The sequence below is a fragment of the Talpa europaea genome (assembly GCF_964194135.1).
Source record: "Talpa europaea genome assembly, chromosome: 5".
NCBI lineage: Eukaryota > Metazoa > Chordata > Mammalia > Eulipotyphla > Talpidae > Talpa > Talpa europaea.
In genome coordinates, this window is record NC_140071.1 from 73,082,423 (window position 1) to 73,098,623 (window position 16,201).

At 39.5% G+C, this 16,201-nt stretch overlaps 1 protein-coding gene across 1 annotated transcript in view; it reads right to left on the reverse strand.

Moving 5' to 3' along the window:
• Positions 1 to 15,368, reverse strand: part of MCC (MCC regulator of WNT signaling pathway) — a gene marked incomplete at both ends in the record, with an annotated part of 304,107 nt that extends 288,739 nt beyond the window's left edge. The window contains one exon of the mRNA XM_084233100.1: positions 15,312 to 15,368. Within this exon, the coding sequence (XP_084089226.1) occupies positions 15,312 to 15,368 (57 nt within the window). The remainder of the gene's footprint in view (positions 1 to 15,311) is intronic.
• Between the last annotated feature and the right edge of the window lie 833 nt (positions 15,369 to 16,201).

Here is a 16,201-nt window from a genome sequence, read left to right on the forward strand (position 1 = left end):
ACTGAATGACCACTGAATTAATGAGGAAATCAAAGAAATAAAAAAATACCTTGAGACTAATAATGAGGACACAACATTCCCGAATGTATGGGACAACAGCAAGTGCAGTACTAAGAGGGAAGTATATTGCAACAGAAGCCCATATCAAGAAATAAGAAAGAGCCCAGGGCCTCCCCGGTGGCGCAGCGGTTGAGCGCTGGGTTGTGAAACTGCCCGCGGCCTCTGTGGTGCTGGTTCAATACCTGGCTGCTCCCCGGCCACCAGAGGAGGGTCCCGCATGGCGCTCAGACCTCTCCTGCCGCCCGCTGCTCCCCTCAGCAGTGTACTTCGGTCCTTCTGCCGGCTCTGCTCCCCGCTCTGGCTCTGGTGAATTTCTCACTCACCCTCCCGCGCTTCTGACTGTACCCAGCGCATGTATAAACAAAACAAATAAATAAATAAATAAATAAATAAATAAATAAATAAAACATGCCTCTATTTAAAAAAAAAAAAAAAGAGCCCAAATAAACGACCTACTCTCTCATTTTGAGGAACTAGAAAAAGAAGGGAAATAATACCCCAAAAGTCAGTAGAAGGAAGGAAATAATAAAATTTAGAGCAGAAATAGATATCCAAACATTCAAACCAAAAGCTGGTTCTTCAGTTACATGCAAACAAATTAAATAATCTAGGAGAGATGGACAAATTCGTACAACTTTACAATCATCCAAAGCTAGAAAAAGAAGAAATAGAACAGGGTCTCCCCTGAGGGCGCAGCGATTGAGCACTGGGCTGCAAGGCTGCTCGCAGCCTCTGCAGCACTGGTTCGCTCCCTGGCCGCTGGTGAGGGTCCCACAAAAAAAAAAAAAAAAAAAAGAAGAAGAAATAGAACACCTAAACAGACCAATTACAAGCAGTGAAACTGGAACAGTAATCAAACCCCTCCCCAAAAACAAAAGCCCAGGACCAGATGGCTTTACAAATTAATTCTACCAAATGTTCAGAAACAATCTTGTGCCTATCTTACACATATTAAAAAAAATACCAGCAACAACAAATGCTGACAAGGATGTGGAGAAAAAGGAACTCTCCTACATTGCTGGTTGGAAAAGCAAACTGTTCCAACTGTTATAGGACAGGGAGAGGGGCAGCCCAAACCCCGCAAACCTGCCTATTCTATGTAGGGTTCTGCCATCCGCCGCATCAACACAAAACATGAGACTTTAATGGGAAGGAACTTTAATACAATTAGGAAACAATACAGGAAAGGCAAAGAATCTAGTTTCTAAATCAAGCACCCAAAGTTACCCGTCCCCTCGTGGGTAAAAGTCCATCCAAATGGGATCGGCCCAGAACAAGGCCCCAAAGCCTGCCACAAGTCTAAAGCATCTTCCAGTGGGGACCCACAGAAAAGGGTCAGAAACAACCAGACAAGCCCAGAAGGAAAAGAGCAAAATCAACATCAAGATAAAAGCTGCCATTGTCACCTCCCCACGGGTCTCACCCACATCTGTGTCACCCAGTCCACGACCAAAAGACAAGCACAGTTTCTTCACGTGTCTCTAGGCTCCATGCGCCTCCTCCAGGTCTCCTGGCTCCATCCTGCTTCCTTCCTCAGTCTCTTCTGCAGCTTCTCCTCTTCCTGCTCAGCTCCACCCTCCCTTGGGTGGGGCAGGGAACCTCCCCCTTTCCTGGGGACCACCCTGTTACACAACGACTATGCAAAGCTTTGTGGAGGTTCCTCAAACTACTGAAAATGGAACTTCCATATGATCCAGCCACTCCACTCCTAGGAATCTTACCCAGAGGACACAAAAACAGGTATTCAACAGGATACCTGCACCCCTATGTTTAATGCAGCAGTATTTACAATAGGCAAGCTATGGAAACAACCCAAAAGCCTCAACAGATAACTCAACAGATAACTGGATCAAGAAGAAGTGGTATACATAGACAATGGAATATTAGTCAGCAATCAAAAAGATATACTCATGCCATTTGCAACAACATGGATGGAGCTGGAAGGGATTATGCTCAGTGAAATAAGCTAGAAAGAAAAAGAAAAATATCAGATGGTTTCATTTAAAGGAGGAATGTAGAGGAAACAAACAAGGGATCAGGAAAAAATAATTATAATAAATTAAAAACCAAAATCAACAGACAACTATAAATCAGGGACATTCTGCAGGGGAGGAGTAGGGAGAAGGCTCAGAACAAGGGAGGGAAGAGCACAGGGGACTATGGTGATTGTGCACAGGTCAATTGGTGGTGAAATTTTACAAAGAATACACCTGAGAGGAGAAAGCATACATTGTACAAAAATGAAGAATGATATAAAATATATATAAAATAAAAATAAAATTCATATGTTGAAGTTAATAAAAAATGCTGGTTCTTAACAACAACAACGAAAAACCAAAGACAAACCTCTAGCTAGTTTCACCAAGAAAAAGAGGGAGAAAACTCAAATAATTTAAAAAACAAAAAGGGGAAGTTACCACAGACCCTGAAGAAATTCAGAGAATAAAAAGTAATGACTATGAACATTTACATGCCAACAAGTCAACAACCTAGACAAGATAAAATCTTAGAATTATACAATCATTTATGCTTCAATAGGGAAGAATTAGAAAACCTGAACAAACCAATCATAAGCAAGGAAAGTAAAACAGTAATCAAAACTCTCCCCTCCCCAAATAGTGCTGGTCTAGATGGCTTCACAAGCGAGTTCTACTAAACTTTCAAAATTGGATTAATGCCTACCCTTCTCAAACTTTTTTTTAAAAAGATTTTATTTATTTATGCATATAAGAACTGAGGTATAGGCCAGAGATCAGGGGGTGAGAGGGTTCACCAGAGACAGAGTGGCAAGCAGAGCAGGTGGGTTTACTGAAATACACTGCTGAGAGGAGCAGCTGGTAAGACAGGAGAAATCTGCTTCACCATGTGGGTAGCTCTCTGGCTGGGAATTGAATTCATGCCATGGTGGCTGGCAATAGTTTGATAGCACTGAGACTTTAACCCCTGTGCTACCAGGAAGGCCTCTCAAACTCTTTCAAAAAATTGAGAGAGAAGGAACACTTACAAACACATTTTATGAGGCCAATATCACTCTAATAGCAAACCAAACAAAGACAACACAAAAAATAAATGATAGAACAATCTCCGTAACGAGTATAGACACAAATATGCTCAATAAAATCTTAAAGTTTAAAAGGATCATGTCCATGAGGGATTTATACCAGGAAACACAAGGATGCTTTAACATCAAAAAATCAGTGGTCATAATTCACCACATCAACAACAAAAAAAAGTAAAAAGCATGTTCATATCAATAAATACTGAGAAAGCATTTGATTAGATTCAACATGCAATTATTATGAAAACCCTTGAAAAACTGAGGATACGTGAAACATATCACAATGTAATAAAAGACATATGACACACCCATAGCTAGCATCATTCTCAATAGTGAAAAATTGAAAGTCTTACCACTAATAGCTGATATAAGAAAAGGATGTCCATTCTCACCACTTTACCACTAAGATCTGATACAAGAAAAGGATGTCCATTCTCACCATTATAGAACATAGAATTTAAAGTTCTAGCTAGAGCAATTAGGCAAGAGAAACATACAAAAGAATTATAAATTGGGAATGAAGGAATAAAGCTATCATTATTTGAAGGTGACATAAGATAAAGAAACCTAAAAATTCCATGGAAAAATGTAACAGTAAACCATTTCAACAAAGTGGGAGGTTATAAAATCAATACACCAAAATATCAGTTTCCTTCCCCTATATAAACAATGAGCTGAAAGAGTAAGAAATTAATAAAACCATCCCATTTACAAGCACACACACACACACACATAAACAAATAAATAAATAAATAAATAAATAAATAAATAAATAAATAAATAAATAAATGCCTAACAAAGGTAGTGAAGGACCTATACAAGGAAAATTATAAGTCATTATTTAAAGAAAAAGAATAAACAAAGAAATGGCAAGATATTTCCTGCTGATGGATTGGAGGAATCAACATTGTAAAAACGGCCATCCTACCCAAAACAATTTAAAGATTTAATGTACTCCCAATAAAAATTTCAATAGCATTCTTCAAAGAAACTGAACAAACATTAGTAAAATTCACATGGAACAATGCAGAAAACCCAAAATAGCCAAAGCTATCCTGACAAAAAAAGAGGGAATGTGCCATTACAAGTCCAGAGTTCAAAGTAACTATAAAGTCATAATTAACAGCATGGATCTGGAACAAAAACCAGATAGACAGACATTGGACTAGAACTGAGAACATAGAAATAAAGCCATATATAACAAAGAATAAGAAATATACACTGGACCAAGGAATGTCTCTTCAATAAATGGTGTTGGGAAAATTGGACTGTCAGTTACAAAAGAATGAAACTGGACCCCTATCTTATCACTATACTCAAAAATCAACTCAAAATGGATGAGTTGGCTCTAAGACTGAAACTATATAATGCATAGAAGAAAACTGGCAAAACAGTCCATCATATAAGCTTCAGAGATATCTTTGTGGATTCACTCCCAGCAGCAGCTCAAATAAAATAATAAAATAAAATAAAATAAAATAAATTCTGTATAAAAAAAGACTAATCAAAACAAAGAGACATACTGCTGAATGATGGGAGAAAATTTTTGCACACCATACATCTGGCAAGGAACTGAAACCAAAGACCTACAAAAACCTTATACAATTCAATCAAAAAAATCATCACAGGAGCTACTAAATAGGCACTTTTTCAACAAAAGCATATAGATAGCCACTGGGCATATGAAAAAGTATTCACCAACACTTATCATCACAGAAATGCAAATCAAAACCACAATGAGACAATACCTGGCACTTCTGAGAATCACCCATGTCAAAAAGACCAGAAATGACAAATACTGGAGAGGGTGTGGAGGAAAAGGAATCCTTTCAACATCATTGGTGGGAATGTTGACTGGCTTACCCCTGTGGAAAGTAGTGTGCAGTTATCTCAAAAGACTAAAAATAGAACTACCATACAATGCAGCAATTCCACTCCTAGGTATCTACCCAAAGAACACAAAAATACTAATTTAAAAGGAAACCTGCAGTCCTATGTTTATTGCAGCATTTATTTAATAGCCAAGATAGGGAACTATGGCCCAAACACAGGTGAGTGAATCAAGAATATGTTTTGTACATATACACAATGGAATAGTACTTAATGATCAATAAAGATGAACTCAAACCATTTGCAGAAACATAGGTTGAGCTGGAAGTGATTATACTACATAAAATAATCCAGAAGGGAAAAGATAAATATTGGATGTTGTCACTTATAAGTGGAGTCTACTAGAAAATCCAAACCAAGGTTCAGACAAATAAAAACTTTAAAGCTGACCCTGAAAATCTGAACATAGATCTGTGGCTTTCAGAGTGATGAAAGTTGGGGGATGGAGAAGGGGGAGAGTACTGTGGACTATTGTGGTGGTTTGGTGCAGGAACTGCTAATAGTAACTACACCTGAGGGGGTAAATCCTATGCTGTCCCAATGCTAAGGATGTAAAACAATCGTTCATCAATAACATTTTTTTTAAAAAAAATGAGAGAAGGGACACAGCTCATCGTAATAAAAGCAATATATGCCAAACCCACATGCCATAATCCTCAATGGCAAGAACCAATGTTTTTCCTCTAAGGTCAGTTATATGATAAGGACATCCACTCTTATCACTACTGTTCAACATAGTATTGGAAGTTCTAACTAGAGCAAATTAGGCAAGATAAAGATAAAAAAAACCAAATTGGAAAAGAAGTAAAATATCAAATTTTGCATGTTACATGGCAATATACACAGAAAACCATAGAGACTCCACTAAAAAAAATTTAGAAACAGCAATTCAGTATAATAAATTGGCAGACTACAAAATCAACATGAGTGTCTGCTGCATTCCTATATGCAAATAATTAAAAGAGATAGAAAACAATCCCATTTACAATAACATCAAAAAGTATTATATACCTAGAAATAAACCTAGAAAAGGAAATAAACAACTTATTCAATGAAAACTATAAAACATGTTAAAAGAAAAAGAAGATACAAGGAAATGGAAAGATGATTATCCAATCAGATAATCATCCAATTAGAATTAATGTTGCTAATGTCCAGTTTACCCAAAGTGACCTATAGATTCAATGCAACCCCTATCAAACTTTCAGTGGTATTTTCAAAGAAACAGAAACATTATTAAAATTTATATGGACTACAAAGACAATGAAGAGCAAAGCAACACTGACAAAAAAAGAAGAGGTATAGAGATATCATGCTCCCAGGTTTCAAATTATACTACAAGGCTATAGTAATCAAAACAGTACAGTATTGGACTAAAAATAGACATGTCAAACAATGGAATAGAATTGAAAGTCATAAATAAGGCACACTTATTTGTACAGTTAATTTACCACAAAGGAGCCAAGAATGTAAAGTGGAGAAAGGAATGTCCTAGCACAAATGGCGCTAGGAAACAAAGAAGAGCCATGTGCAGATAAATAAAACTAGACCACTCTCTCATGTCATACACACAAAAATAACTGAAAGTGGATTAGACCTTTGATGTAAGAGTGGAAAACATAAAATACACAGGAAAAAATAAGTAAAACTATATATAACAATGGCTTCATTAATATCTTTGGGGATTTAATTCTAAAGCAAGAAAACAAAAGCAAAAATAAACAAATGGTACTACACAAAGCCAAATAATTTCTGCATAGTGAATGTAATTATCACTGAGAGAAAAAGCACCTGCTGAATGAAAGAAAATATGTATACATCCTACATCTGAAAAGGAGCTAATATCCAAGATCTACAAAGAATTCATACAACTCAACAAAAAGACAAAGAAAACAATCAAAAAATGGTCAGAAGAGGTAAAGAGGTCCCAAAGAAAACCTAAAGAAGTCCAACAGGTGCATGAAAAAATATTCTACATCAGGGAAATCAAAACAACACTGAGACAACATTGAGACAGAACCTCACTCCAGTGATAATGGTCCATATCAGAAGAAAAAAAAAAAAAACCCAGAAACTACAAATGTTAGCAAGAGTATTAAAAAAAGGAACCCTCATACACTCAATGGGAATATAGACTGGTCTAGCCCTTATGGAAAATAGTATGGAGGTTTCTCAAAACATGAAACATAGGTATTACAAGTGATCCAGCAATTATACTCCTAAATATCTATCCAAAGAACACAAAATCACTAATTCAAAGGGATATATTCACTCTTATGTTCATTACAGCACTAAACCACTATAGCCAAGTTATGGAATCAACCTAAATGCCTATCAACACAAAAATGGATTAGAAGACATGACATATATAGATATAGATATATACGAATACCACTCAGCTATTAAAAAAGGATAAACTCATTTGTGACAACCTTCAGGGAACTGGAGGGGACTATGTGAAAAATGAAATCAGGATACTTACAATTACTGGATGATTTCAGTTATGTATGCAAAACATAGAAAAAAACAACAACAAAGGAACTGATGAAAGTAAACTAAAACTAACCTTAGAAATATAATTGAGGGCCTCTCCGATGGCTCAGCAGTTGAGCGCTGGGTTGCGAAGCTGCCCGCAGCCTTTGCAGTGCCAGTTCGATCCCCGGCTGCTCCCCGGCCACCAGAGGAGGGTCCCACATGGCGCGCAGACCTCTCCTGCCTCCCGCTGCTCCCCTCAGCAGTGTATTTCGATCCATCTGCCTGTTCTGCTCCCCGCTCTGGTGCTGGTGAATTCTCTCACCCTCCCGCGCTTCTGACTGTACCCAGTGCTTGTATAAATAAAAATAAAAATAAATAAATCTTTAAGAAAAAAAAAAAAGAAATACAATTGAAAAATTGAAGGTAATAGAGGGGGAGGAAACATGCAGACGTGGCCCAATGGCCTAGAGTAGAGGACTATGGAGACTTTGATAGTGGGTGTAGTGCAGTAACATACATCTGAGAGGTATGACCTTATTTCCCTAAATCATATGTAGTGTTATAAACCAGAAGAAGAAAGAAAGAAGAATGAGATTGCCAGAGATTGCAATAAAGAAAGAAGAAATGAGATTGCCAGAGATTGCAAGATATTGCATTAAGTTCTAGGAAAAGAATTAAAAAAATAAAAAATAAAAAGTATTATTCCTTTAAAGATTATTTATAAGCAAAAGAATATACTCAAATACTATCCAGTAGTATAATTACAAGATGTTTTGCTTACTCACACATATTTTCCAAATTCTGGTAAACACATTACTTTCATGAACATAGCCACTTATTCAATCTGTTTATCCTGCCCTTTTTCTGAGGAGGAATTGTAAGAACAAACGTTATTGTATTGGGCCAAGCTATTCAGAGATTTTAAGTGAGATAAAATTGATATAAACCATTATATTAGTTTCAGGTGTAGTACATAATAATTCTACATCTGTATATATTATAAAATGATCACCATAGTTAAGTCTAGTTAATAGCTAATTTTTCTTAAATAATTCAGAACCACAACTTAAGCATAACCTTTAAACAACATATCAATAGTTTTAAACTGCACAGGTGCACTAATAAGTAGATTTTTTTTTCTGTCTGCAATTCTGCATATCGGTTGGTTGAACCTTGGATAAGGAGGGTAGATTGCAAGGTACTTGAGCATCTGCCAATTTGGCTATCCTGGGGTAAGTGGGTGTCATCCAACCATCCCAATCCAGGTAGGTTCACTGTCAGTTCTCTGAGACAATTTGCTTAGCCAACCCTTTACACTGTTAAATGCCCATAGCCATGCTGTTACAAATGCAAGGCCCATCTGTTTTTGTTAGATGTATGGTGGAAAAAAGCATTTCAAGGTATGGGCTGTCTGTTGCATGGAAGGCAAAAAATAGCATGATTTGAACTCATGTTCCTTACAGTGGGGGAAGGCAGCATCTTGAAGCTAGTATCTCTCAATGTTCAAGAGTCAACTATACATATAATAATATATTAAGGGCAGACTAGATTCCTTTTACCTACATTTGAGCACACAGAGTAGTACCACTTTGTAACTTATGTGTACATAAGCTATAAGCATGTATTGTGGAGGAGCTGAAGTGGACTATAACATCAGCTATCAACTCATCTGCATTGTAGGAGAATAGCTATGAAGACCAGAGAGTCCTAATCTTGACCTCTCCCTGAACCTTTTCATCACATAACCTATTGCACATTTGTACTTAGATGACCACATTTTCAAACTCAGCCTGCCCAAAAACAGACTCATTATTCCTCATTAATTGGATTTTATATGAAATCGCCAATCTGTATTAGCATAATCCTCTCAGGAGCTTGGTCATCCTTCCAGATGTCTCTCTTTCAACCTACCCACCATCCCCAAGGCCACTTCTGGAGGCCATGACCACATATTCCGAGAAGACTGCAGGTATTATGCAAATAGCAGGGACTTTTGGAATATCATAATGCCACCTGCTTGATATGTGACCTTGCACAAGAGGTTTAATCTGTCTGAGATTCCATTCCTCACTAGCAAATGCTCCTAAATATAGAACCTATATACTACTGCATAGGTTGAAATTAAGGTCATTCATTCAAAGGGAATGTTGAGGGGTTAGGCACCATGCCAGTGCAAATAGCAGCTGCTTTGGTAGGAACAGCAAATCTGCATATCTGTATGGTAGTAAGTGCTATAATGCAGAAATGGCTGGTGTATCAGAGCACAGGGGAGAGCATGAAACCTAGACCTTACTAGAATGTCATGAGGATTATTATGGGAACTAATTCTTGAACTAAGTCTTCTAAGACGAGCAGGAGCCAGATAAGTCAAGGTTGAAGATACGGAGAATGTTTCAGCAGAGGTACAGCTCTGCTGAAAATTGCAAGTTTTGAGGTAAAAAAAAAACAGCACTCAACTGGACACAGTTGAGTTGGCTGGAAGTTGGAATGTAAGGGTATGAAGTGGCCAGAGATACAGATGGTCAACAGAGAAATAGAGTAGGGTACCTGAAATGAAGGGTGTTAAGCAGGGAAATGACAGAAAATAGGCATGCGTAGGCTTAGCAATTTTGAGTACTATTCCTGAACACTGGACATAACTGCATATTGCTGTCTAGAAATTTACAATCTAATGTCTTTTTTCTTTAACTGGCCTCTTCCTATTAACCATTCATATGTTAGAATATTTTTTTAAAGCAATTAAAATTTTTCCTCAAATTACTTGTTGAAATAAAGACAGGATGTGAAAGGAAAACCATTTTACCTGGGGTCTTTGATGGTAGAAAAACCTTGAAAAGCTTAATTTTTTTATTAAAAGCATAAGCCTCAGAACTCTCCACATAGCTTGTTACATAACATCTTTGTTCCAACTGCTGCACTGTGTTTATGACACTGTATGAGCCTCATCATTTTGTGGTAGAATATGTGCCAACTTCCCATCTAGTGAACCAGTGGTGCAGTTAGAGCCCCAAAGCATTGTTACAGGACAGGGAGAGGGGCACCCCATAATCCTCAAACCCGCCTGCTCTAAATAGGTTCTGCCATCTGCCACATCAAGACATATAGAACTTTAATGGAAAGGAACTTCAATACAATCAGTGCACAATACAGAAAAGACAATATAGTTTTCAATTCAAGCACCTGAAGTTACCGGTCCCCTTATGGGTAAAAGTCCAGCCAAACAGGACTGGCCCAAGGCAAGGCCCAAAAGCCTGCCACAAGCGCCTTCCAGAGGGGAACCATAGGAAAGAGTCAGAAACAATCAGACAAGTCTGGGAGGAAAAAAGCAAAAGCAAAATCAAGAAGCTGCCATCTTAAACCTCTCCACAGGTCTCTCACCCACAGCTGTTTCAACTAGTCTAGGACCAAAAAGCCAGTGCAGTTTTTTCACATGTCTCTCTGCTCTGTAGAGCATACCTCCTCCAGGTCTTCTTCTTGCTCTCCATCCTGCTTCCTCCCTTCTCCTCCCTTCTTCTCCTCCCTGCTTAGCTCCACCCTCACTTGGGTGGGGCAGGGAACCTGAAACTTCCCCTTTTCCGGGGGACCACCCAGTTACAACATCACAGGCTGATTGCTTTGATGATAACTTAATTCCACCACTGAGGAATATTGCAATCACATTTTGAATAAAACCCACACAGTAGCCCAGACCTTATTGGAATCTCCATATGAACACTGATATTTTTAAAAACTTACATTAGTAAAATTGTTATAGGGCAGCCCTGATACAAAATGGGGTGTCTGACTGTGGGTCCTCACCCGCACGCTTAAAAGGACTTATCAATGCTCTACTGCAGGCACACACAAAATGAATTGAAATCTTTATCACTCCCACGAGATTAAAATCATTCCCCCAAAATAAAACCTATTAACATATTTCTATCACTTACAAATGAATACAGAAGCTTAACCACAGGAACTTTCCTATCTTTGTCAGAAAAGATGTCTTCCTGAATGTAGGGCACAATTATATACAGATTTACTCTCCACATTCTTATCCTTAAACACCACATACTCATTTTCAATTTTTAAAGAAACCATGATAAGGCTAGCAGCATTAGCTTACCATTTTCACAAGCACTAACAACTTTACTTTAACCAGAGTATCAATGGACAGCAGTAATTTCTAAGAGAATGCTACTGTATACCAACCTTATTGCATGTCAAAAAAAGTTTTGTTGTACTGATATCAACATGTCTTTAAAAACATGGATTTAACCTTTGATATGCATAAAGGAGGGAATGCTTGCAAGATGAAATAAGTAGTTTTGCACAATATTGCTTCATTTGAAGTATTTCAGCAAAATATTAACATTGGGCCTCCCCTGGCGGCGCAGTGGTTGAGCGCTGGGCTGAGAAGCTGCCCACAGCCTCTGCAGCACCGGTTCAATCCCTGGCCGCTGGCGAGGGTTCCACATGGTGTGACAGACCTCTCCTGCCTAGCCCACTGATCCCCTCAGCAGTGTATTTCGTCAGTCTGCCTGTTCTGTTCCCCATTCTGGCTCTCGTGAATTCTCTCACCCTCCTGCGCTTCTGACTGTACCCAGTCTTGTATAAATAAATAAATAAATCTTAAAAAAATTTAACATTGCCATTCTTCACATTTATCATTTCTAATGCAATAACATAATCTAATTCCAACTTCTGAAACTACTCCCACAGGCTAGGACTAGACCCTGCATCCAAGTGACCCCCACACTGATCTCTGCCCTTAAGAGAGAATATCTAGAAACACACATTCAGGCATTCCCATGAGATTTAGCTGAAGCAAAGTTTTTCAAACCCAGTTGGAGGTCTGGGGCTCCTGGGTGCCTTCAGAAAGAGATGGGGGGTAAGGGGTTCTGTAACCAGGATCTTAACTTCAGGGAGAAGGAAGTTGAGAATATACAGTAGGGGCCACACCATTTTCCTTTTAGTCTTTTCTTTTTACTTCTTTCCCTCATTCTTAACTGTCAACCATGCTGCAAGAATGTTCCCTGAGAAAGAAGTATTGCTCTGACCATTGAACACTCCCTAACAGGTAAACTTCTGAGACAGACAAACACAGGAATAAATGGTATACAGGGTGGTAAGGGTTATGGCAGAAGAATGGGTAGTGTTGCCAGGTACATGTGGGCTTACAGAAGGACAAACTCAGGTGGTAAGGCAATTGATGTGTCCTGATAGGGAAGTGAGTAGGAGATAGCCATATACTGGAGACCTTTCCTAGACATTCAGCAAATTATTCTGACCCCAATATGTTACCACTGCTAGCTGGAGGCATTTTAATGCCAAATAAGAAAGATGTACCATCTTTAACACTTTAGAAGTTAAATGGTGACAAGGCAGCTTTCTCAGTATCAGGCACTTTCTCCAGCAGTAATTACCTGTGTGCCAGGACAGCATTTTCATAAGTAGCTCAGAAGCCCCAAATGAGAAACCATTTTGGAAGTCACTATAATCAATGATGCCAGGAAGCAGATTTCCTTCCACTTCATGCCTACATCAGGGCATCCTGAAAAGGGGGATTCCAAGTTTGAGTTGAAATCTACATTGGAAGTAAAAAACCCCTCCTATTCAGAGGTTAATCTCACCTATTTCCCCTTATGATATTAATGCCCTAGCAAACCCTGGACTATCTCATTCTCACAGTAGTCCCAGAAGCTTACTCGTATACAAACACTTAATCAGAAAGTGCTCCCAACCAAGTATGAAAATAAATTAGAATTTGTTTTAGCTAGGATTAGGTTCACAGCACTAAGAAATAAAGTAAGTTATCTATCTAACAGTCCAGCCACAGACCTCCTGGTTATTGTCCATGGAGGCGCCTCTTAATTTAAAATATGTACAAAAACAAAACACTACTCTTAGAGTTTATTGCAGTTAATCCACAGGGAAACTAGGATTGGGAGGACAACAAAATCATTGAATCTAGAAGTGGTTTGAAAGAAGGCAAAAAATGATCAAGCAGACAGTAAGGGAAAAATCTGGTAAAAAAATGTGGTTTGTGTAAAAACTTATTTCCTTAGGGACAAAGCTATGTCCTTACAATGCTCAAATATTAATTGTTTCAATTAACGCAGAGTTCATAATGCGCACTTAACACTTTCATGTGGCTGTAAGTTTTCTAAATAGTAGCCACAGAGAAGCAAAGAGCTTGATCTCCCACCTGGGTTCCACAGCACTAGTGGTTCAGCTAATACATTTATTATACATGCCAATACTACAAAAGTCAATCCCACTCTCCACTTTCACTATTGAGCCTTTTAGCCACTTTTGTTCCAAATCTGTGATTTATTTTTAAGCAAAAATAACTGAATAGCACACTTCAAATGAAGATAGTTATAGCTGCTACAGAGAAATACAAAATGTGAAGGTCTAGCAGAGACTCTGAAAGATTCCCTTGGTGTTAGATTTTTAAATGACCTTAGAAGCCAAAGCCTTCTCCTTAGCATTAGTAAAGGACCCAGGACCCTCTATTTTAGATTTGAAACCTCTCCCTCCAGGTGAAATTGGCAAAAGTTACTTAGGTCCTTGTGCCTCTTCCCACAACCTCTCTTTTTTAAGTTAAAAGGCCCTAAGGAAATGCTTCTACCACATTTGATCAACACTTCAAAAAGTTATTCTAAGCCCAAGCAGGAACAGCAAAGCAACAAGACCCTTAAAGAACCAGATAGTGGATAAGTGCATTCACCTAGCCCCAGACCTGGGGGGTGGGAGTGTTACCCCTTTTTCACTCCCTTTCCACATGAACCTATCCCTCATACACCCACATACACCATGAGGGTGCCATCCTTTCATTTTTTCCTTTTCTGTTGGTAATCTGATATCACCTCTATCTGCCTTTCTGGCTGCTTTTACACCAGTCTCCTTTTCTTCCCTTTTCTAGTCTTCAGCCATACATAAGAAGCACAGGGTATTTATTCATCTTTTGCCCCCATAAATGACTCAGTGATGGTGCTAATAGGGAAAAACAGCCTTCTTCCTCTCTTTTAAGTATACAGTTCCTTAGGTTTGGCATCACTACTTCTCAAGTATTCAAAGACTTGGATGGGGGAGGGGGAGACATCCCTAAAGTCATCAAAAAAAGGTGGCTTTGGGCATCTCACATAGTTGAATACTGTTTGATGTAGTTTTAGCCTCAAATATTCTAGATGATATGTTGCAGTGAGAATCAGAAATTGCAAATATTCTTGCCTCAGAAAGTCAGGAGTCCAGTCTCAGGCAGGAAATAAAGTTCTAAGCAGCTTTGATGTGTTTCCTTCCAGTGCTGATCCATTCACCTCCTCAGAGAAGAGACCGCCTTGCTTGATCTCAACCAAACGCATCACACCAATACGTCAATTGATAGATTTAAAACGCCAGTGAGTTTCCCATCACACCACCAGCCCCAATCCTAGCCAATTAGTTACCATTGGCTTGTGTTCGGCTGGGATCACCTTTTTTTTTTTTTTTTTTTTTTGCTGATTACATAGAGGAATGTTGTACACAAATTGGGGGATGGTGGTGGAAAGGGACAGAGGCACAGAAAGCAGAAAGTAAACGCCTTGGTGGTGTGGTGAGAGCTAGTTTCTTTTTTGAGCTACTGGTTTCAGACTGAAAATATCAAGCCAGTTCAGGTCATTTCCTTGAGTAGCACTACAAGTTAAAACAGGATCCAGAAAAATCTATTAATCTTTAATTATGTTGCCTCCAGCCTAGGAGCGTGGGGAGGGGTTTAAGTATGGGGCTGGGGTAGATAGCGAAGGAGGGGGTTTGCCAAAAAGCCAATGCCTCAGAAACCAGAGAACCCATTTCAGCTGTTTCTTACCTCACTTAGTTCTGTCGAGGAGTCGTTTCCATATTTCATGGCAACTCCAGTATTCATGACTGCACTTTTCAGAGCTGGGCTCCTCCTCCTCCTCCAGGTCTCGGAGCTTAAGCGTTGGGCTTAACTGGCTGGAGAACCACAGTATGGTCCCTTAAGGTACATTTTAGTCTAGACAGCCATTTTCACCCAGGACAGCGGTGAAGCCAAAATCGAGGATGCAGGCTCTTCTAAGAGGCACCGGGCCGGCCAGCGTTTCAGCGCCCAGCCATGGCTGCAGACCGCCGGGTGGCGTGCGCGCTCGCAGTTGCAGCGGCCGAGCCGAGCTGGGACCACCCTGGTGCCGCCGCGCCTCTCTTAAGGTCCCTCGCCCACACCCATTACCAGGCTGGAAGGCACCTCCTCGCAGGATCGGACCCCCGGAGACACCAGGGGTACCGGGCGAGAAGGATCCCGCGCGGTGGGTTCCGGGGATGGAAAGCTCCACAGACTGCAGCCGGCTGCGCTTCACGCCGAAGTTTCCCCCTTTGAATCGTCTAGAGTAGTAAGTGGTTTCTGATTGAACCCAGCTGTCTAGCTGCTGGCTATAGGGTGTGCGGAGGAGGCGGAGCCAGAAAGAACGAGAGGAGGCCGAGCAGAGGAGACCTTGCCAAAGAACAGGCATCCTTCCAGGTCTCTGCGATAGTAATTACAGCACCCAAGTCCGGGAGGGAGAGAAGAAACAGGAAGATCCTTGTGAGCAATTGTGCAGAAAAATTAAAAACAAAGCAGACAAAAAAATACTTCCCTCCTGGAAGCCACTTTCCATAATATAGTAAGGAAGATCAAGACAATTTTCTATGGTTTCATTCAGATTTTACATGAGTGTGGGCGGCCATTCCCTTGATCAGTCT